The sequence below is a fragment of the Mirounga leonina genome, unplaced genomic scaffold, assembly GCF_011800145.1.
Source record: "Mirounga leonina isolate KUSES-001 unplaced genomic scaffold, KU_Mleo_1.0 Mir_176, whole genome shotgun sequence".
Classification (NCBI taxonomy): Eukaryota; Metazoa; Chordata; class Mammalia; order Carnivora; family Phocidae; genus Mirounga; species Mirounga leonina.
Genome location: NW_023270454.1, coordinates 7822021 through 7846514, shown reverse-complemented (window position 1 = coordinate 7846514; position 24494 = coordinate 7822021). Strand labels below are relative to the sequence as shown.

At 37.0% G+C, this 24494-nt stretch overlaps 1 protein-coding gene across 1 annotated transcript; it reads left to right on the top strand.

Moving 5' to 3' along the window:
* Positions 1-989: 989 nt before the first annotated feature.
* On the top strand, positions 990-24369 carry PBK (PDZ binding kinase). Its single transcript, XM_035022618.1, has 8 exons — positions 990-1120; positions 7045-7122; positions 11205-11298; positions 15779-15921; positions 16436-16605; positions 18048-18177; positions 23163-23336; positions 23794-24369. Exons 2-8 carry the CDS (start codon positions 7065-7067, stop codon positions 23991-23993), a joined length of 969 nt encoding a protein of 322 aa, XP_034878509.1. The 5' UTR covers positions 990-1120; positions 7045-7064; the 3' UTR covers positions 23994-24369.
* Positions 24370-24494: the final 125 nt, after the last annotated feature.

Here is a 24494-nt window from a genome sequence, read left to right as displayed (position 1 = left end):
CATTTTTGCCATTCTAACTGGTGTAAGGTGGTATCTCAGTGTGGTTTTGATTTGGATTTCCCTGATGGCTAATGATGATGCACATTTTTTCATGTGTCTGTTAGCCATTTGTATGTCTTCTTTCGACAAGTGTCTGTTCATGTCTTCTGCTCATTTTTTGACTGGATTATTTGTTTTTTGGGTCTATAAAGAACTTTGAGAAGTTCTTTATAGATCTTGGATACCAGGCCTTTATCTGTAGTGTCCAAAATAGTATTTTTTGTACTATGTTGTATGCGTGTGTGTGTGTGTGTGTGTGTGTGTTCTTAGGGCATTTCTTCCTCCTTCCCACCCCATAGAGTCCAAGCTCCTCCTGAGCAGGAGGTCATTCTATGACTTAATTGTCTTTGCGCCTCTTGTATAACTACTACAGTCCATCCTATGTAGTGGGCATTCAATACACACCTGGCAAATGGTAGGTGCCCTCCCAATGATGCTCTAGAAATAGACGAACAAATGTTGACCCGAGTGTGGTAATTACAAGAGTTAGCAAAATTTCCAAATATCTGTTTTTCTTCGTAGCCAAAAATGATTGTTACTCTAGGCTAATACATTTTTAGAGTGTTTCACTGTAATGAAATAAATCTGTAATAAAAATTTATATAATAATCATTACACATTTTGACAACAGTGTTTATAATTGGGGGAGAATTTCAGCCTTAAGTACATGCATGGATAAATACTCTTTTTAACCGAAGTTGTCCCTCTGAAAGGCTGACAGTGGCTCTAAAAATCAGTTTGTCCTTTTTGGAGCTTCTTCCTTTCATTTGTCTTCAAGGCGTCCCCATTGGATAGTAAGATGGGATCGCTGAAACTGGAAAAGCCAGGCGGGGGGCGGGAAAAAGCAAGAACGACGAATACGGCTTGTTGTGTCCTTCGCGCCACCCCGTAGTTTGCAGCCGCTCGGGGGCGGCGCGCGCGGTTTTGAAAACGGGGAGGGTCCCGTCACAACGACTGTTACTGAGTGTTTGTGTTGGCAGCTGGCGGGACGCTGAGGCGGCCCCGGGTCGTGTTGAGGGCCACTCGGGATCAGTTTTCAAGACAGCCTTGGCCTGGACTTCAACACCCCGGCGCGGCTGCGGTAAGGGGAGCTTTCTGTGGACCCCTGACCGCGCGTGGGCCCGGCTTGGGGCGGAATCCTGCCCCCCGCCCCCCGAGCCGCGGCCTCTGCGTTTGCTCGGTGACAGCTCGGGACCTAGAGGGAAGGGTGAAGACGTTGGGACTGTGGCATTCAACTGGGAATTAATTTAGAAAAGTGTTTGCGACCCAAACCCGAATGCGCATCTGAATCGCAGGGTAGGGTGGGGATTTCAAGAAAGAAATTGCCCTTTTCTCGAAGTGAAGCCTAACAATCTACTTTTTTATGGAAGATCCGTAGGAGAAGACGATGGATCTAGCAGGTTGCCGTTATTTTACAATTGGTTTTACAGACAGACGCCCTGAGGGCCCAGGTCTCTGCTTGAGGCGAGACCCCCGCGTTTAGGGACATCGGGCACCGGCTTGTGCTCGGTGGAAACGGTGGTTTCTTATCGCCGCCCAGTGAGTCTCAGTTCCAGCTCTTAGGCGCGGCTGGAATTGGTGAAGGATTTCTGGTGGGAACGGAGAGGGTGGGGCTTGAGAAAGGGGGGGTATGAAGCACAGTTCCCGCCTTTGAACTTCTCACCTCGTGTTGCTTCCAGTTTTCAAGGGAGGTGGTTGAGCAGGTGGAAGAAGCACTTTAACAACCAGCCCTCTGTAAGCTCCTGGATGGGGGGATAAACAGTTTGTGCTTCTACCTCCAGGAAGCCGTGGGGTGTAAAGTGTACAGGATCTTAGAAATAATGTGATCAGAACTTTGCCATTCTTTTTCAGGCTACTTTCCCCCTCCATTTCCTTTTCTCATTATCGTTACCAATTCTCTCATTCTGTTTTTTTTTTCTTTTCTTTTTTTTTTTTTTTGCTGCCTGTCTATACACTTCAGCTCTGCCCAGTAGTATCCATGTATTTGTTTAGCCCTAGGGTGGCTTAGGGTCCAAAAGTTATTGATATCTGATTCAATGGATCTTTTGATTAACTTGCTGAGCTCTGTTAATTTTTAAATACTGCTTCTTAAACAGTACTTGATTTAAAAAAAAAAATCTCCTAAATACTCCACAATGAAATTTTGCCCACAGTCATAATGCTTTCATTTCTAATGTATCTTCATGTAAGATATTCACAATTTTATGCTGTTACCTTCATAAGAACGTTGTGATTTAGATTACTATAGTTATTTAGCAGTTTAAATATACAGAATGAGATAGATCTATATGTATATAGATTACATATATAAAATCTGAGAGTTTGGGCCAGTGGCCAGAAGCCATCTCTCAGTAGACTGAGGCCTAAACTGTTTTGTCATGAAAAAAGGTGCCTCAGACAACAGTGAGATGGAGAGGGTATAGTCTGTTTAGTTGCAAGTAGGTTGTAATGGGAAGTGGGACTGAGTTCTAGAGTGTTCTAGAATGTAATATTAAAAGACTTGTTTAAACTTAGATGTTTTTAGTTGGAGGAAGATTTTTTTTTAACACTTAGGCTGCTTCTGAATATCAGATCCTCTTTATGCTGTAGGGAAGGGCAGTGAGACTTATAAGGCAGTAAAATTTCCAGGACACCCCACTTTTTGGGATTTTTTTGCATCCTAGTTTTCGGGCTCCTTGTCAGTTTATTCTGTTCTTCATTTCTCATGTTGGGATCCCTCAGAGGTCTGTGTTTCCTATCTTTACTTATTCCTTAGGTGATCTTATCCAGTCTTTGGCTTTAATACCATTTACATGCTGATATGCCACAAATTTGTACCTTCAGATTGGATTCCAGACCTATATCCAGCTGCCTATTTCACATTTTTATTTGGATGTCTAATCAGACTTCAAAATTGACTTCCTGATCTGAGTAATGGCATCTCTCTTGTTTCAGTTGCTCAGTCTGAAAACTTGGAGCTATCCTTGACTTTTCTCTCATTCCTAACAAAAATCCAAACATTAGGAAATCTTATTGGTTCCAGATTCATAATACATCCAGAACCTGACCATTTGTCACCATCTCTAACTGCTACCATCCTGCCATCCAAGCCACCATATCTCTCCTGGATTATTTCAGTATTGTGCCTGTCCTTGTTCCCCTTCAGTTAATAAACACAAACGAGAGTGAGTCTGCTGGAACATAATATGGAGTATATCACTCCTCCTTGTAAAATCCTCCAACAGCTTCCCCTTTCTCAGCAAGAGCTGAAATCCTTACTGTGACTAAAGCTCTATGAATAAAAGCTGAGGTCTTTATGGCTTCAGTGCTCTACCTGATTTGCTGTCCTTCATCCCCAAACTCTGTGATTTCATTTCCTTCTCCCTTTTGCTAGCCCTGCACTCTTCACTTTCCCTTGAAAATGTTCTGCCTCAGGGCCTTTGTATTTACTACTTTTGTCCTGCAGACTTCCCCTAGATATTTGCATGGTCTAGCTCCCTTACTTCCTTCAAATGACATCTCAAGGAGACCTCCCCTTGACCACCCCAACTCAAACTTCAAGCCCCTTCCCAGCACTCGGTCTCACTTCACTGGTGATTCACCAATGATTCACCTGCCTATATATCATTATCTTCTGTATTTATCTTCTTGTTTGTTTGGGTCTTGTTCACTGCTGGGGCTCCGGTGCCTAAAACAGTGCCTAACACATGGTACGTGCTCAGTAAGTATGTGTTGAGTGAGTGAATGAAGAGTAGCTTCCCATAGGTAGATAGGAGTCTTAGAAGCTCATTGAGGTGCTCCTTCACAACTTCTTGTGAGGGTAGATGAATGAAGATGGAAGAAGGGCAGTCAGAACCACATGGGGAAATTATTTCCAAAGTAGAAGTAGCACCTCCAACCCACTCTGTTAAAACAGTTTATCCTTCCCGAAAGGCCTGAAACGTGTTCCTGAAAAATGTGTTCCTTCCTTTTAGTTAAATGTTTCACTTGATAAAATTAGTGTGTTTTTGCATGAAAAGGAGGTCTTTGGTGTTCAAAATTCAGGCAAATCTGAAAACAGTGGTGATTGTGGCTACATTTAAAAAGAAACAGACTTGGGCACCTGGGTGGCTCAGTGGTTAAGCGACTGCCTTCAGCTCAGGTCATGATCCCAGGGTCCTGGGATTGAGTCCCGCATCAGGCTCCCTGCTCTGCGGGGAGCCTGCTTCTCCCTCTCCCACTCCCCCTGCTTGTGTTCCCTCTCTCGCTGTGTCTCTCTCTGTCAAATAAATAAATAAAATCTTTAAAAAAAAATAAATAAATAAAAAGAAACAGACTTCTCATTAATAGGCAATTAAAGGTAGGCCTTTGAGGTGATTTTTCTTGGCAGTTTTTAAAAATGCTATTTATTAAGAGCTCTATACAAAATTTAAGCATATGTTCTCTCTGCCTGCCAATTTTTAATTTTTTTTTTTTTTAATTCCAGTGTAGTTAGCATACAGTGTTATATTCGTTTCAGGTGTACAATATAGTGATTCAACAGTTCTGTATATTCCTCAGTGCTCATCATGATAAGTGTACTCTTAATCCTCATCACCTATTTCACCCATCCCCCCATCCACTTCCCCTCTGGTAACCATTTGTTTGTTCTCTGTAGTTAAGAGTCTGTTTTGTGGATGGAACTGGAGGGTATTATGTTGAGCAAAATAAGTCAAACAGAGAAAGACATGTATCATATGATCTCACTGATATGAGGAATTCTTAATCGCAGGAAACAAATGAGGGTTGCTGGAGTGGGGTTTGGGGTGGGAGGGATGGGATGACTGGGTGATAGACACTGGGGAGGGTATGTGCTCTGGTAAGCGCTGTGAATTGTGCAAGACTGTTGAATCTCAGATCTGTACCTCTGAAACAAATAATGCAATATATGTTAAGAAAAAAAAAAAGAAGAAGAAGAAGGTAGCAGGAGGGGAAGAATGAAGGGGGGGAAATCGGAGGGGTAGACGAACCATGAGAAACGATGGACTCTGAAAAACAAACTGAGGGTTCTAGAGGGGAGGGGGGTGGGAGGATGGGTTAGCCTGGTGGTGGGTATTGAGGAGGGCACATTCTGCATGGAGCACTGGGTGTTATGCACAAACAATGAATCATGGAACACTTCGTCTAGAGCTAATGATGTAATGTATGGGGATTAACATAAGAATAAAAAAATTTAAAAAAAAAAGAAAAAGAGTCTGTTTTTTGATTTGTCTTTGTTTTGCCCCCCCTTTGTTTTTATTTTTTTAAATTCCACATATGAGTGAAATCATATGGTATTTGTCTTTCTCTGAGTGCCTTATTTCACTTAGGATTATACTCTCTAGATCCATCCATGTTGTTGCAAATGGCAAGATTTCATTCTTTTTTATGACTGAGTGATATCCCACTGTATATATGTACCACGTCTTCTTTATCCACTGATCTATTGATGGACACTTGGGCTGCTTCCATAATTTGGCTATTGTAAATGATGCTGCAGTAAACTTTAGGGTGCATGTATCCCTTTGAATTAGTGTTTTTGTATTCTTTGGGCAAATACCAATAGTGAGATTACTGGATCATAGGGTATTTCTGTTTTCAATTTTTTGAGGAACCTCCACACTGTCTTCCACGGTGGCTGTACCAATTTGCATTCTCACCAACAGTGCATGAGAATTTCTTTTTCTCCACATCTTCACCAATGCATGTTGTTTCTTGTGGTTTTGATTTTAGTCATTCTGACAGGTGTGAGGTGATGTCTCATTGTGATTTTGATTTGCATTTCCCTCACGGGGTGATGTTGAGCATCTTTTCATGTGCCTGTTGGTCATCTGTATGTCTTCTTTGGAAAAATGTCTGTTCAGGTCTTCTGCCCATTTTCTAATTGGATTTTTTTTTTGGTGTTCTTTATATATTTTGGATGCAAACCCTTTATCTGCCTCCCATTTTTTTTTTTTATAGACAAACCAAACAATCTTATACACATGTAGTGACAGTTTGCTGTACAATAAATCTAATATGAACCAAACTATTTTTAAAAAAGAAAAAGTAATACTTAAAGTTTTTATAAAAAAGGATTCTTTAACAAATATGTTATAGAAGAAATAAAAACCTTGGATTAACTTGCTTGTATATACAGTATTTTCTGTTCATAGACCATTTTTACATAACTTATTGAGATATAATTCACATATTATAAAATTCACTCTCTGAAAGTATATAATGTAGTGACTTTAGGAATAGTCTGAGTTGAATATATTAAATCACTACCCAATTTTAGAACATTTTTATCATCACAAAAAGAAACCCCACACTCACTAGGAGTCACTCTATGTTTTCCCTCCTCCCCGGCCCCTGGCAACTACTAATCTATTTTCTGTCTATGGATTTGCTTATTCTGGACATTTTCTGTAAATGGAATCATATATGTGGCCTCTTGTGTCTGGCCTCTTTCACTTAGCATAATGTTTTTAAGGTTCATTCATGTTGTAGTAGGTATCAGGACTCCTTCTTATGACTGAATAATATTTTGTTGTGTGTATTGTAGGCCATATTTTATTTATTTATCATCCGATGAATACTTCTGTTTCCTCTTTTTGGCTATTATGAATAAATGCTGCTTGCATAGACCGTTTCTCTAAAAGGTATAAAAGACCTGTTAACAGTGACCCCTGGGAAGTGTGAGAGGGAAACTTACCTTTACCTTTATGTACTAGGTGTTGTTTTTTTTTTAACCAAGTTCATATATTACTTTTTCCTAGTGTGTATATTACTTCTTAATACAAACAAGTGTAAGAACTTAATCATTAATAGTATGACATTGGGTAAGTAGTTATACTTCTCTGGGTCTCAGTTTTTTCATTGTAAATAAAATTGGACTAAATATTTGTCATGGTCTTTTTCAGTTCTCAAATTTTATGTTTATATGATAAAATCAGTTACAGTATTATAGGACTTTTTTTTTTCTTCATGAATGAGAGTTATATTCTGTATAACTGTAGTGTAACTATCAATTTGTTTTCATCATAGGACCTAGAGTGTTTATTACAATGGAAGAAATCAATAATTTCAAGACACCAAGCAAATTATCTGAAAAAAAGAAATCTGGTAAGATATAAAATATTTTCTCATTGTTATTGCTATAGAAATGTCTTAGCATTATTAGAGTTTGATCCTTTATTATTTATCATACACAAACAATTTTAGCATAAGTCCTCTTTGATTTTAACAAATAAGACTTATTTTGTAGGCCAGGTTTGGCCATCTGTTGGCTAATTTTATTGACATTCTAACAGATTTGGAGGTTCTCCCTGGTAAAGAATCAATTTGAACCATGAAGTACTTTACCTTTCCCGTTCTGGTACATGCAGTGCTCTTGTGAGGGAAAGAGTTTCCAAGGCAATTCAGTGAATAAAGGATAATCTTTTCAACAAATAAAAGCATTTAGATATTTATATGCAGATTGCTCTCAGCTCACATCACATACAAAAATGCTTAAAATTACAAAATTTCTGGAAGATAATATAGGAGAAAATCTTATCTTGTTCATTTCTAGTATATAGATTTTTGTATATTGACCTTGTGTCCTGCAACCATGCTAAAGCCACTTATTCTATTAGCTTTTTATGGGTTCCTTAGGCTATTTCATGCATAGTTGGTACTGTTGTAGATGAATATATGAAGGTAGTGTTACTTTTTTTTTACCAGTCTGTATTAGTTTATTTCTTTTTCCTTTCCCTATGTCACTGGCTCTAGTATATTTTTGAATAGAAGAGGTGTGATTGGACATACTTGCCTTGTTCCCAGTGAAGTTTTATGTTAGATGTAGGTTTTTCACAGTTATCCTTTATCAGGGTGAAGGATTTCCTTTTATTGTCCTTCATCAGGTTGAAGGTTATTACAGAAGGATGTTGAACTTTGTCAAGAGCTTTTTCAGAATCTATCGAGATAGTTTGCTTTCTTAGTCTTTAAATGTGGTAATTTGTGTTAATTTTCAAATGTTAAACCAAACTTTCATTCCTGGGGTAAAGCCAGTTTGGTCATGATGTATTTTATATATTGCTTGATTCAGTTTGCTAATATTTTCTGTGTTCATAAGGGATATTGGACTGTAGTTGTCTTTTTTTGGGAATGTCTTTCTGGTTTCGATATCAGCATATTCTATATTCATAAAGTAAGAGGGGAAGTGTTTCCTTCTCTTCCCTTGGAAAGTATATGTAGAATTGATGGGTGTTTTTTTTTTTTTCCTTAACTGGCTTTTCTTCCTTTACTGATAGGAAAGACATGTGGCCTGAAGTTTTCTTAGGAGGAAGATTTTAACTGTGACATCACAGTTAATAAGTATAGGGCTTTTCAAATTATCTATTTCTTCTTGTGTAAACTTTGTTAGTGTTTCTCAGGGAAGTTTTTCACTTTCCAGTTGTCAAATATAGTGGCAAAATGTTATTTGTGATATACTCTTATTACCTTATTACCCTTCTAATGTCAGTAGGATCTGTGGTGGTATCTCCTTTTTCATGTCTGATACTGGTATTTTACTTTTTCTTTCTTGACTTGAGGTTTATTTATTTTGGCGAATGTTTCAGGCACTTGAAAAGATCATACTTTCTGCTGTTTTTGGGTACAGTGTTCCATGAGTATCATTTAGGTCAAGCTGGTTGACTTATGTTGTTTTGTCCAGGTCTTTTGTATCTCTACGAATTTTATTTATTCTACTATTGAGAGAGGTGTCTCCAACTACAATTGTGGATTTATCTGTTTTTTTTCCTTTGAGTTCTACAGTGATTGCTTTATGTATTTTGAAGCTTGTTACTAGATACTTTTACATTTAGGATGGTTATTTCGGTTGATGATTTACCCCTTTACTATTATGAAATGTCTTTCTTTATGCAGTCTTGTACTGTTTGAGGTTCACTTTATGTGATGTGTGTTCCCTTTTATGTGATGAAACCAGTCCAGTTTTAATTTGATTACTGTTTGAATAGGATGTTTTCCAACTTTTTACTTTAACCCATCTGTGTTTTTCTATTTAAACTGAGTTTATTATAGAGTGCATGTAGTTATGTCTTATTTTGTTTTTATCCATTCTGACAATTTCTGCCTTTAATTGGACTGTTCAGTCGTTAGCCACATCTAGTGATTTAAATTTAGGTTCAAATGAATTAAAATTAAATAAAATTACAAATTTAGTTCCTCAGTTGTATTAGCTACTTTTCTAGTGCTCAATAACCACATGTGGCTAGTGGCTACCATACTGGACAACACAGACACAGCACATTTCCATCATGACAGAAAGGTTTATTGGACAGCACTGCTTAGACTACCTTTAATGTAATTCTCTGTGTGGTTGGATCAAATCTACTCTTTTGCTATTGTCCCAAAGCTCGCTGATGATTTCTTTGTATTTTTTCTAATCTTTTTCTCTGTGCTTCATTTTTGGTAGTTTTTGTTGCTTTGTCTTAAAACTTAGTTAACCTTCTTCTCTAGATGCTTCTCTAATAGCATCTCTAGATAATCTTATTCTTATCCGTTGTCTTTTTTTTTTTTTTTAAAGATTTTATTTATTTATTTGAGACAGAGAGAATGAGAGCGAGCGAGTACATGAGAGGGGGGAAGGTCAGAGGGAGAAGCAGACTCCCCGCCGAGCAGGGAGCCCGATGCGGGACTCGATCCCGGGACTCCGGGACCATGACCTGAGCCGAAGGCAGTCGCTTAACCGACTGAGCCACCCAGGCACCCTTTATCCGTTGTCTTATTCCTTTAAGTTCCATTAGGAGGTTTTTTTACATCTTTTTTTTTTTTTATTGTTATGCTCACATTTTCCTTTACATTATTGAGCATATTTTTTAAGATTTCTATTTTAAGGTTCTTACCTCCTAATTCTACACCACTGTCATTTTATGGTACGTTTCTGTCGGTTTATTTTTCTCCTGGTGTGGGTCATATTTCTTCTTTCATGCCTGGTAGTTTTTTTTATTGGCTGCTGGACATTTTACATTGTTGAGTGCTAGATTTCGTCATTCTTTGGAGGGCAGTGGGATTTTGTGATGGTCCAGTTACGTTACCTGCACATTAGCTTGTTTCTTTTGAGGTTTGCTTTTAAGCTTTACTGTAAACCTTTTCCTTGGGCTAAAATAGAGCCATGACCATTTAGAGGACTTTACTCAATGCCCTGTGTGTTACCAAGTTGCCACACCCTGGCTGATGGTAATTGGACCATTCCTAGACCGTTGTGCTCTCTGCTGGCTGTTTAGTCTATGCCTGCGCCTGGTGCTTTCCCTGACTTTGGGGAGTTCTATCTGTTGGATGTGCAGATAACCCAACACTCGAAGGGAGACCTCTTTTCGGGTGTCTGGAGCTTTCTCTCTCATTTTGTGGCTCCCTGTGGTTCTCTGCTCCACAAATTCTAGCTACTTAGGTCTCTTGGACTTCTGATCTCTGTCTCCTGAATTTGACAAGACTTCTGGGCTGTGTTTCTTCATGCTGCCACCCAGAGACCGCCTTAAAGCAGTAAGTTAGGGCAGTGATAGGGCTCCCATCATTTGTTTGTTTTCTCTCAGAGTTCACAACCCTGCTCCGCCTGTTGTCAAATGTCTGAAAATTTCTGTTTTGTCAGGTGTTTTAGTTATTCATGGCAAGAAGGCTGTTCAGTTGTTTGTGGACAAAAGTAGGACTGCTCTATCTCATCTTTTTTAACGACTGCATAAAGCTCTGTAATACAGATAGAGTATAATTATGACCCTAAGGATGACTACTTGGGTTTTTTGGTTGTTTGGTTTGCAGTCACAAACCAAATCCCAGTGTTCAAAGACGAGTGTGTGCATGATGTCCGCGCACATGCTGTGCCACGCAGCTGGCAAACAGCTCACGGGAGTCGTTCAGGCTTTGTGGGCCACGTAGGGACTCTGTTGCCTATTCTTCTTTGTTTTTTAACAACACTTTTATAATCTAAGAACAAATCTTAGCTTGTGGGCCAAACAAAAATGGGCCGTTTGCTGACGCCTGCTTCGGTGTTAGTGAGGTAGGATGTGGTCAAAGGGATTCCAGGGACAGTCAGGGTAGATAATATCAAATTGCTCTCCAGAAGACGAGGCCAATTAATACTCAGACGTTGAAAATACTAGGATGCTTTTGTAGAGGTCTTTTCAAATACTAATTTTATATTTTTTATTTGTCTTTCTGACATTTAGCATTATGTTCAACTCCATGTATAAATATTCCTGCTTCTCCATTTATGCAGAAGCTTGGCTTTGGCACTGGGGTAAACGTCTACCTTATGAAAAGGTGAGTGTAACATTCCAAATTAACCTTTTCACATGGAACCGTAGTTACTGTGTACTTGAAGACAAAAAAGAATATGAAAATTCAAATAGTTTGATTTCAGATATGTTCCTGATCTTATCTGACTGCTATATTCCAGTCCTAGAACTTTTTATAACTTTTCCAGAGTTTTGCCTGGTATACTTTTCTCCTACCTTCCTACTGATGGATTATTAAAGGAGAAGGAATTTATCTTATAATTTTTCCTTGGCTTGTGTGGGAAGGGAAAGAGACAGAGGGAATGTGGTTCCTGTGTGGTAACGACACAGGATTCTCAATAGGAAAACCTCCGAGAGGACGCCGATGTTGGGGGATGTCAGTGACTGTTAACCTCTTGGATCTGGAGAATGGCATCCTCAAGATACTCTCATTTTAAAAAGTACATTTTTTTATTTCTTATGTCATCACTGTTAAGTAAGAGGGGTATATACATGATATTAAAGTAGGAAAATTGTGTTAAAAGAAAAATGAAATTATAGGTGTCAACAAACATTTTTTTAAAAGTTGTTTCTTTTACTCATTATTCTGTACCTTTATTTATTAAGTGGCAAATGTTTATTAAGTGGCAAATAACTGAAGTCAATTTATATTCCTTAATGCGTTGTTGGAATCAGCCTAACTACCAGTATATCGTTAGCTTTATCTAGGTTTATATTGTTTCCAAATAGAAATGCTTTCTATTACATATAATTAGCATAGCAATTATATGTAAGTGGCTATTCTTGAAGAATTTTTGTGGTTTAAACACCCCCTTCGTGTGTTTCTGTGCTATTTGTTTTATAGACATTCATTTTTTAGTGTCTGAAAACTCTTATTTTGAAAGAAAAAATTCTCACATGTTTATGGCTAGTCTCATTTTTTTCCCCCTTTTAAAAAAATGTCCTTACATGTAAAGTGTGTTACCAACAAAGTTCTCTCTGTGAGACTTAATTAGAAAGCTTCATGTCACTGATACTGAAAAACAGTAGTCACTGACTGACCCTACCACTCCTCGTAATGTAGCCGTGTCAGCCTGGGATTTTCTTTTACTGGTAACCTGGAGATTTCCTTCACTTCTCTGGTGAATTGGATCCTCTGTTTTTCTGTATCTTATATCTTACTATTTCTTGGTTTACATTTCATTTTGACTGAGGGGGCATGTAGTAGCTCCCCATTGAAAGATGCACAGGAAATAACATTTTTGAAAATCTGCATTTATGAAATGTTTTCATTTTACTCTCATTCTTGAATGGCCCTTTTTGTTTTTCTGAGTCAGAATCCTCGTTTGGAAATAATTTTCCTCTAGAATTTTGAGGTCATTCTTCCATTGTTTATTAGCCTGTAGTGTTGCTGTTGAGATTTCTGAAGCCTTTCTGATTGCTGCTTCTTTTTATGTAATCTGGTTTAGGTTGTTTGTCCCTCCCACTCTCCTGGAACTTTGTTTGATCTTCTGTTTGTCACCAGTGTTCTGGACTTTCAAAATGACATACATGGGTGTGGGCCTTCTGGAATCTGAAAATTCCTACTCTTAAATCTTGGGAAATTATTTTTTAAATTACTTTGTTGATAAGTTTCACCCCCATTATTCTCTTCTCTATCTGGGATTCCTATTATTTACTGTTGGGAGGGGGGCTGGGTTTTTTTTGCTCTGTTTTCTGGGAGATTTTTCCAACTTCATCTTCTGATATTTCTATTTTTTCATTTTTGTCTGTCTTGTTTTTAATTAATTATCTTAACGTTTTCCATGTTCAGATGGCATCCTAAGTCTTTTGAGGGTGCTGTAAGGGCTCTGTATCCTGGTCTGGATGTTAATAAACAGGTATATACACGTGTGAAAACACATGCAGCATTTAGTACGCATACGGTCATGAATTACTCTTCCTGTGTGCTTCACGGGTTCTCAACTATGCCAGTAAACCTCAGGCTAAAGACCCTCTGCTTTAACCCCTTCCAAAGCCAGTCTCCAGTCGTCAGAAGCTGGAGGAATAGGAGGTGGACAGAATTGGGGAGGGTGTCTAGAAATTCACCTGCTTTTTAAGTGACTTTCAAGAAGTTCACTAGGCTTGTTAAGTCTGTTACTTTCATCTGCTTTCCAAGCTTCCAAAAGTGTGTTGTCTCCTTTTCATTATTTCCATCCTTCTCATTGGGTGTAGGTCTTAAAATATCCATTTGCTTTTATTTTAGTGGGGTTTGGAAGGGATCAAAATTATATGTGTATGTTCAAGCTAGAAGTCTATATTTTTAACCTAGAAGTCTATATTTTTTTATATTCAATCAAATTCGCATTCCTAGATTAACTTAGTTGTGATACATTATTGTTTTTTTAATAAAACTGATGGATTCATTTTGCTATTTAGGATTCTTATGTCTGTGATTTAAGTGAAACTGGCTTGTGATTTTCCTTTTTCTGCTGTCCCTATCTGATTTGTCTGTTAAGGTTATACTAGACTCATAGGCCCTTTTCTTTCTATTCCCTGGAACAGTTTGTGTAAGATGGAATGATAGGTTCCTTGAAAGTTTAGTAAACTCACCTGTAAAATTATTTAGACTTTGTATTTTTTATGGGAATATTTTAAACTCTTGATTACATTTTATCTTTTGTCAGGTTTCTTAGATTTTTCTAAGAATTTGTCCATTTTGTCCTTTAAATTTATTGGGGTAAAAGTTTTATTTTTCTATTCACTTACGTTTTTTATCTCTGATGAATCTGTGGTTATGTCTCTGTTTTTGTTGGCAATATTATTTGGGTCTCATTTTTTCCCTTGTGCAGTCTCATTAAAAAAATTTGCCTGGGGGCGCCTGGGTGGCTCAGTTGGTTAAGCGACTGCCTTCGGCTCAGGTCATGATCCTGGAGTCCCGGGATCTAGTCCCGCATCGGGCTCCCTGCTCAGCAGGGGGTCTGCTTCTCCCTCTGCCCTCTTCCCTCTTGTGCTCTCTGTCTCTCATTTTCTCTCTCTGAAATAAAAAAAAAAATCTTTAAAAAAAAATTTGCCTGTTTTATTTGTCTTTTCAGTGAACCAACTTTTAGCTTGGTAAAATATTTTATTCAGATTTTGTAAATATGTTCTTGGCATTCTCTAGATTGAGATATGTTATGAAAAAGGTGAAGATGGATTTATTTGTTCACTGAATTCTAAATCCTTGGGAGCTGGGGGGTACCCTTTGAAACTTGAAAAATATATTTTCCATAATAAAATGATGTGGAAGAGGTCATCCCCAAATGCTGTTGTTATCTAAAATTGGAGGTTTAAGAATACTTTGGATAAACTTATGTATGATAGATGTGCCTGAATTAAGAAATCTAGTGATCCTTTGAGTGCGTGTTTTTTGATTTAAAAATAAAAAGTTCCTGCAAGCAGAGAGCCATTCGTGAGTTAGTAAAAAACTAAGTGGATTCTTGATTCTTGGTTCAGTCTATTTTATCTTCTTATGGTAAAACTTTTTATCTCTAACTTTCGAGGCTCTTTTCATTCACTTTCTTGCCCATATGCTGCATGCACTTTGTCCTTCTTAATTTGCTGTACCCATGAATAACTACTTTATCAGGTAAACTTTTCCCTGACTTTGTTTTACCTGTTTATTTAGATCTCAGAATGTTTACACCTTAAATATACTTAAAATGACTGACTCTTTCTAGAAAATAGACAGTTTACGGTTTTTTTCATTTGTACATTTATTACCTCCTTCCACGTATGTCTTTGAGTATATGGTGAAAGGTATAGGATGGATTGGTTACTATAGAGGGACAATATTTGTTGGTGAAGAGCAGTCTTATTCTTTGCACAATCATATATGGGCCAAATGTTTTTTGTACTTCTCTTCTTTAAACTTCTTGGACATTAGTGGTTTATTACTTAGCATTCTGTAACTTACCTCTGGTACATATAGTTAAATGTTTGATAAGTAGTTGGTAGTCTGACATGCTGAAATGGAAAATTTAGAAAATAGTATAGTAATTTTGAAGTTTAAAATTTATAATGTTCCATCTTTTTCCTTTTAGTTTTCTCTTTTTAACCCCTACGTTTCAGCAATAGATATCAGACTTGTAATTAATAGCTCTATCAGCTATATATCTTCCAGTTAAAAAGGATGTGTAGCAGAGGTGTTGATAGTCAAAAATACTTTATGTTTAAATTTTTTTAAGATTTATTTATTTGAGAGAGAGAGAGTGTGCATGGAGCGGGGAGAGGGGCAGAGGGAGAGAGAGTCCCGAGTAGACGGTGCGCTGAGTGCAGAGCCCGATGCAGGGCTTGATCTCATGACCCTGAGATCATGACCTGACTGAAACCAAGAGTTGGATGCTTAAGTGACTGAGCCACCCAGGTGCCCCAATAGTTGAAAATATTTGTAAAAAATTTTTAAACAAATTATTACTGAATGCTTTTCAAAATTTGGAAGTTCTTGTTAGTCATTTGAAATGCATTATGGTTATTATTCTTTCTATACTTTTGATTATTTTTTTGAGATCTCCAAGAGGTTTGTCTTATTCTCCTTGGGCTGTGAAAAAGATTAACCCTAGATGTAATGATCATTATCAAAGTATGTATCAAAAGAGACTAATAGATGAAGCTAAGATTTTGAAAAACCTCCATCATCCAAACATTGTAGGTAAGTTTAAATTTACCTTGTAGCAGTACATGTGTTTATTCAGAAACAGTTTGTATAATCTCTCGACCAGTGTCACTAATAAAAATGAAGATGGTGGTGGAGTTTGGCAAGAACAAGATTATTGTGAATGTTCTCAAATAAGAATTATGTAATATTTTTAGATGCTTCTGTATTTTTAAAATTTAATGGGAATAGATATACTCATGATGCTGGTACTGTAGAGAATTCAGGAATATAAAATGACCTTCATTTAGATAATTTCCTTATTTTCATTTTTAATGTAAATAAGACTAGTGAAACCATTATATTTAGGAAGGCATAGAGCATTTAAAAATATTTTAATTTGTGATACTATTGGCTAACACTGAAGTCGTTTTAAATTATATCTACTGAGTTAGCTTTGTAAATAATTGTTTCATTGTATTTTGTCAGTTTCCAATCACATCACTGTAAAAAAACTTAAATACTGTTATTCTTCCCTATTCTAGTAAGAAAATGTCCTGTTTTCTTTAAGGTTATCGTGCTTTCACTGAAGCCAGTGATGGTAGTCTGTGTCTTGCTATGGAATATGGAGGGGAAAAGTCTCTAAATGACTTAATAGAAGAACGATATAAAGACAACCAGGATCCTTTTCCAGCAGCCATAATTTTAAAAGTTGCTTTGAACATGGCGAGAGGGTTAAAGGTAACCTTGCCATTATATTTTAAATGATTTTTGTGGAACAAGAAAGAACTACTTTATATACCTAATTACAAGGTGGGATTTTTTTTTTCCCCCCAAAAGAAGTAGTTGCCCCAAGTTAAAGTCTTTATAGACTCTCTCATATTGCAGAATGCACTCTTTCCTTATCTTGATCAGCAGAGTATTGTTTGAGGTCTTTACATAGCCTGAAATAAACCAAGTCAGGTGGTTTTGTTTATACAGATCATATGTTGGATTTAGTTAAAAGGATTAATCAATTTAACACAAATTTAGTAATTATTCCTGGGAGTGTAGCCTAATCCTCTGTTGATGTAAACAAACCTCTTGAAGATTGCTTTGTGAGATGTTAAGTTTTGGATATCAATATACATCTATAGGTCAAATGAAGAAAAAAGCTCTTTTAATGTTGTCAAATAAGTTGTTGTGCCTTTGAATAGATACAGTGTAAGGAAGAAAAAGGATTCCTTATCCTAGGTAACCAAGCAGGAGAAATGGGGGCTCCGGAACACTGTTGGATGATGCCAAAGTGGATCATGTATTGATGCTGATGTCAAAGTTGCATGTTAAGAGTTGACATAAAATTGACTTATGAAATATAAAACTGCATAAAAGCAATATTTCTAAATATATATTTTAATATGTATGTAGAAAAACTGATTTTAAATGGATAGGAGAAGCTAAATTAATAATTTGAATTATTTAATAAATAATGACTTTAAATATATATGGATGGTGGAATTAATAAATTTCACTATAAACATATTTGAGCATGCTCAATTTATGATCAGCATTTAAATGAAGCACAGTAAGTGTTCAAAAGTATATGCCAAAAATGGTCTCTGCACTATTTTCAAGCAGCTCACAGAGTAGATGCTGATGAATGAAAAAATAACAATTTTTCAGGATTATTTCTGATTATGGATGAGTATCATTACTAAGAGTTAATGTGTCAAATAAAGTATTAGTCTTAGATGACATTTCTGCTTCCTCTTCTCGTGTAACTTTTGCCCTTAATTATCTGTTGTTCTGCGTTATCTCAACAACTTGTTTATGAAAAGTGTGCCTCATTGTGAAGGTTCCAAACTTATTTCTAAAACCTACTAGTCTCAAGTAAAATTGTGATATATTTTTAAAGCTGCAGTATCCTCTTTTGCTATAAAAGTATGAGATGCGTTTGAAAAGTTAGCTTATCTATAAACAGACATTGATTTCCAAAGACTCTTTATGTCTGGTCAGTATGGCAGGCTGGAGTAATATGGGATATTCCCTTGTCTGACTTCAAATAATCTGAAATGATGGACAGATATCATCCTGCATGGAGTTCAGGAAGGGAGTTCAAGTTGTTTTTTTGGGTTTGGAGGTTATCATATATTTTTATCAGTTTATGTATTTGCTCAGATGTGTTAAATTTTCCACTATTTTAGTATCTACACCAAGAAAAGAAACTGCTTCATGGAGACATAAAGTCTTCAAATGTTGTAATTAAAGGTGATTTTGAAACAATTAAAATCTGTGATGTAGGAGTCTCTCTACCACTGGATGAAAATATGACTGGTAAGTAGTATTCGAATTTTTATTATTATTATTTTTTAAGATTTTTATTTATTTGAGAGAGAGAGAGCAAGAGAGAGCACAAGGCGGGGAGAGGGAGAAGCAGACTCCCTGGGGGCTGGATCCCGGGACCCTAGGATCATGACCTGAGGTGAAGGCAGGCGCTTAACTGACTGAGCCACCCAGGCTCCCCAGTAGTATTCAAATTTTTTAAAACTTTATTTTTATGAAATTTTTAAATTTCTAATTTTTACATATTTCAATAGATAATAAGTTTACATACTTCAAAAATCAAAAACTATGTATCAAAAGTATACAATAAACAATATCCTTCCTTTCCTGTCTCTCTTTCACTCAGCCTCCAGCCCTCTCCCTTGCCATACCCACAATATAAATTATTGCATTTTTATTAATATCTACTTTAACTGAAGATAATTTTAGGAACTATTTCTAACCTGGATTGGGATTTTTATGTGGTAAAAGATCTGGGACTAGAAAACAAAGTTTTAATAAGGTTTTATAAAGGAATTCATTTAGTGACAAGATTGGGGAAACTGGTAGAAGAAGAAACGGGGGTAGAAGTAGGAAAATGGGGTGCTAATAAAGGCCTTCTGCTTCTTGCCCATTGGCCTGCCCCAACTCATTCTTCTCACTCTAATATAAATACTGACATCCTCAGGGAATTTAAGATCTTGGTGAGAACCCATAGCCAGCCTTGTAAAGAAAGCCTCTGCTTTCAACATGTTATTTAATAAGTAACACTTAAATTTGCGTCTTTATACGAATAGAAGGTAAAAGAAAGATTAATGAATGCTGTTTAGAACTTTTTCGCACTTTAATTTCTAGCTAAGGTAAAGTCTGTGAGTTAAGTCGAAGGAAAAAGCCAAGATGAATAGAGGGACTACATAAAGATGTCTATAATCATTCATGAAGCTAGGACTATTATGAGCCTTTAGGCTACATAACTGCTACAAAGTTGAAACTTTCAAAAATAAAAGGAGAAATTGTGAAACAATAAAAATAAGATTTTTTAGCAAAATTTTCTCAATCCTTAATAGATCAAATAGACAAAATTAAGATGTAGAAAGTCTGAGTAGTATAAGGTCAATCTCTATACGTCCAAGCATTTATTAAAATTGGACATATATTAAGTTATAAGAGAAAACCTCATTACAACAAGTGGAAGTGATCTAATGGTTGACGTTCATCATCTAGATCATCATAAATCTAGAAATTAGTGAAACATTTGGAAACAACACCACCCACATTTTTTAGGAATTCAAAATATTTGTAAATAGTTCTTAGCTGAAATCAAATTTCACCTACACAAATATTTAGAAAATAATGAGAATGTAATAACAAATCAAAACCTATTTGATATGGTCAACACTACACAGAGGAAAACATTTTCATTATTTAACCTTTATGAAATTAAGTTTGAGTATTTAACTCTCATCAGAAAAAAAATGAAGCCCTTTTAAAAACAGAAAGCAGAAAGTGAATGAATTAAAAAATCCATGAATTGTGCATTAACCCAATATGATGTATTTTATTTTAGACCGTGTCAAAGTTCATAGTTTATAAACCTGTAAAACAGTTCATAAACAGTTCATCCTTGTTAAGTGTTCAAACTTAGCCAGGAAAATTCTGTGAAAGAATGACGAGTAGGAATTTCCCTGAGGAGATGTTAAGAAGTATTACAAAGCCACAGTAATTAAAGCAGTGATACTCATGAGAAAATAGGCAGAAAAATATAAGGAAGTCAGGTATTCCCAAATATATCGAGTTTTTATAATAAAAGTGGAATGTTAGTGAGAAAGAGGTAGTTGAGTCAATAAATGATGATGCCTGGATATTTTAGAAAAAATAAAGCTGTTTTCCATCCTCACACTCATCCTCGTAGATTGAGGATGTAAAAAAAAAAAAAAAAAAGGAAAAAATTGTAGGTAAGTATTTCCTTAATATTGGGCTTAAGAAGGACATCAAAGCTAGAAACGATTAAAAAAAAAAACAGCCATGACTATGAAAAAATCCTTTGAAAAATTTCTCTATGCTACTGTGAGCAATAGGATAGCTTCTCATATGCGAAGTAGAGTTGCGATTGGTGTATCATTCAGGTTAGGCTAAGTTGTGTTGTGGTGGCAAAGACCCTCAAAAACGTCAGCGGCCTCAAACCAAGGCTTATTCAGGCTATAGGTCCATAATGGCTGTTCCATGCCATTCTCACTTTAGGACCGAAGCTGCTGGAACATCCACTATATGGAATATTGCCATCGTTGTATGTGTGGAGGGTAAAAAAGGCTCTAGAGCTGTGCACTACAGAGCTACTAGCTACATATGGCTATTTAAATTAGTCAATATTTTAACATTTCATTTCCCCAGCCACTTTTCAAGCACTCAGTAGATACATATGGTTAGTGGCTACCATATTGGACAATGCAGATATGGAACATTTCTATTCTCACAGAAAGTTCTGTTGGAAAGTGCTGCCCTAGAAAGTCTTGCATTAACAGATGCTCGAGATTAGAAATGACACAAGTCCCTTCTTTCACAACTCACGGGCCAGAACTAGGCAGATGGCTCCATCCAAGCTTGACAGGCCAGAAAGTGCAATCTTTCTATGTGTCCCGAAGGGAGGGAGTATGAACTACTTGATGAAGAGCACTGGTAACTACTACAGTGGGCAATTTGGAAATATGTATTTTTTAAAAAACCAAAAACCTTTCAAAACGCCCTTTGATCCTGTAATTCATTCCCAAGAACATATTCCAAAAACTAATTGGGCAGTGTGGGCATTTTTTATAATAACCTGATATATTAATTTCTGCAAAACCAAAAGAGACGTAGTCTTATAGAAGAAATGGAGTTGAGACAGAAGAATCAAACCCCATGTAGCCTTGAAAAGAAAGCAGTAACAGAAACAATAATGATCCTGATAAAAATATGAACACATGAAATTTTGGCTGGCACCCAGCATCAGTTCATCCTGTGTGGCATAAACCCTGGGTTTGTGCTTCCTTGAGGGCATTTATTTTCAATAGATACTTTTAATTAAAATTAAAAGTTTGATCTGGCTTTCTCAATTAAAAAAAGAATATTTGTAAGCATGGGGGGGAGTGCTTCCCCAGCCCCTTTGCCGACACTCTCAGCTTCACGAGACAATTTAAGGTTATAGTCAGCATAGCAGTTTTTAAAGGTGCTAAACCAGCCATGCATTAAGAGAAAGCATTTTTATTCTCTTGGGATAAGGCTTTCTCTTTATGAGGAAGTTTACTTCCGGTCATTTAAAAATAACAGGTAATGGGAGGGGCGCCTGGGTGGCTCAGTCGGTTGAGCGTCTGCCTTCGGCTCGGGTCATGATCCCAGGGTCCTGGGATGGAGCCCCTCATCGGGCTTCCTGCTCCGCGGGAAGCCTGCTTCTCCCTCTCCCACTCTCCCTGCTTGTGTTCCCTCTCTCGCTGTATCTCTCTCTGTCAAATAAATAAATAAAAATATTTAAAATAAAATCAAATAAATAAAAATAACAGGTAATGGGAAAAAAAATTGATCTTTTTATACCTAATTGTGTCTGCACTAATTTGTGTTGCAAAATATTTATTGTAGCAGAACAGACTGCAAAACTTTAGAGGAACCTCCATACTCTCTTCCCCAGTGGCTGCACCAATTTGCATTCCCACCAGTAGTACGCGAGGGTTCCTTTTCTCTACATCCTCACCAGCACTTGCCATTTCTTGTCTTTTTGATACTGGCTATTCTGACTGGTGTGAGGTGATTTGTGATTTTGATTTGCAGTTTCCCCATGATGAGTGATGAAGACCATCTTTTCATGTGCCTGTTGGCCATCTCTGTGTCGTTTTTGGAGAAATGTCTGTTCCGATTCTCTGGCCATTTTTTTAATCAATAGTTTGTTTTTTTTATGTTGAGTTTTATGAGTCTTTATGTATTTTGGATACTCACCCCTTATCAGATATATCATTTGCAAATATCGTCTCCCATTCAGTAGCTTGTCTTTTGTTTTGTTGATGGTTTCCATCACTGTACAAAAGTGTGTTGTTCTGGTATAGTCCCAATAGTTTATTTTTGCTTTTGTTTCCCTTGCCTGAGGAGACATATCTAGAAAAATGTTGCTAAGGCCAATGTCAAAGATACTACTGCCTATGTGTTCTTTTAGGAGTTTTATGGTTTCAGGTCTCACATGTAGGTCTTTAAGCCATTTTGAGTTTATTTTTGTGTATAAGAAAGTGGTCCAGTTTCATTCTTCTGCATGTAGGTGTCCAGTTTTCCTAGCACCATTTATTGATTGCCTCCTTTGTCACAGATTAATGGACCATATAAGCCTGGGTTTCTTTCTGGGCTCTGTTCTGTTCCTCTGTGTGTCTAGTTTGGTGCCAGTACCATACTGTTTTGATTCCTAGAGCTTTGTAGTGGACCTTGAAATCTGTAATTGTGATACCTTCAGCTTTTTTTTCTCAAGATTGCTTTGACTATTTGAGGTCTTTTGTGGTATCTATATTCCTGCCTCTTTTCTTGTTTTTCTTTTCTTGTTTTTTGTTTTTTTTTTTTAAGAGAGGGAAAGAGAGGTGACGGGCAGAGGGAGAGGGAGAATCTGACGCAGCCTCCCCGCTGAGCAGGGAGCCCAACTCGGGGCTTGATCCTGGGGCCCTGAGATCATGACTTGAGCCGAAGTCAAGAGTCAGACCCTTAACTGACTGAGCCATCCAGGTGCCCTCATTCCTGCCACCTTCTAAGAGAAGTGCTGTTTCTCTACACCCTTGCCAACTGGCCAGATTTTTGAATATTTTACAATCTGATAAGGAAAAAGTAATTCTTATTAATGAGATTGAGTGTATTTCCATGTTTATTACCTACACGTATTAACCTTTAAACTACCTGTTAAATCACTTATCCAGTTTTCTTTGGGTTGCTTGCCTTTCTTAGTGATTTCTAGTGCTTGCCCTAAGGACCAGCTTCCTTGTATTTTGTTTCAGTGACTGACCCCGAGGCCTGTTACATTGGCACCGAGCCTTGGAAACCCAAGGAAGCTTTGGAAGAGAATGGTATTATTACTGACAAGGCAGACATATTTGCCTTTGGCCTGACCCTGTGGGAAATGATGACTTTGTCTATTCCACACATTAATCTTCCAGATGATGATGATGAAGGTATAACTACATATGTTTAACATAAACCCCAATCTCTTCAGTTTGAACTAAAGATTAGCTGGTAAAATTTTATTTCATCTTTCTATTAAGTTAAAATTTAAAAGAGGAAGTTGTTTGATCTAGTGCATGAGATATGGGTTATATTAATACTAATTTGGTGCAATCTCAGTTTAATCTCCTACAAATGAGAGTAGGTTAATTGACAATAGGGAGATAAATTGAGATGCAGAGCAGAAAGTTTCCTTGGAAACTCCCCTCGCCTGAGGAGAAGATTAGAGAGCTGTAATAGTAAGAGGGGCGGGGTTCATGACAATAGCTGATCTCCACCATGGCAGACCGCAGTGTATCAAGAAAAGCATCCCAGATGATGAGTTCTTGTTTCAGGAGGGTGAGTTCGAGCAGTTGCTAAACTTTTCCCTGACTTAGTGTTACTCTGTGTCAACTCCTTCTTGAGCAGATAAAACTTTTGATGAAAGTGACTTTGACGATGAAGCATACTATGCAGCTCTGGGGACGAGGCCACCTGTTAATATGGAAGAACTGGATGAAACGTATCAGAAAGTAATTGAACTCTTTTCTGTATGCACTAATGAAGATCCTAAAGATCGTCCTTCTGCTGCGCACATCGTGGAAGCTTTGGAAATAGATGTCCAGTGATCCCCTCATATTCATGACTACTGAGCTTTACGTTGGCTCATGTATATAACTGTTCTGTTTACTGTAATACATTATATAGTTACTATGATAAGCTGTAATTATTAGGCTTTTTGAAGTGACCCGCTTTAGGACCATAGCACCTAGTTAACATTTAAACAATTATTTATGTTTCTTAACATGTTTACAATGATAAGCATTTGAGATTGTAGAAGGTTTTCCGTTAAGTTTAAGAAACTAGCTACTTAAGTATTTGAATTTGTTTATACAGATTTAAAACACTAGCATAATACAATGCTATAAACTCTATGTCTAACGATTTGGATTGAGTGACCATCACTTTTATTACGGTTTCTCAAAAATTCTTTATTTTAATGGATCTATTGAAATTAGCACTTTGCGCAATACAAGTCTACGTTTGCTTATTTTTTAAACCATTAAACTTTTTCCTGGCCTTTTTTGGCTGATGTGCTTATTACTAAATATGGTCACCAGAAGCTGAGA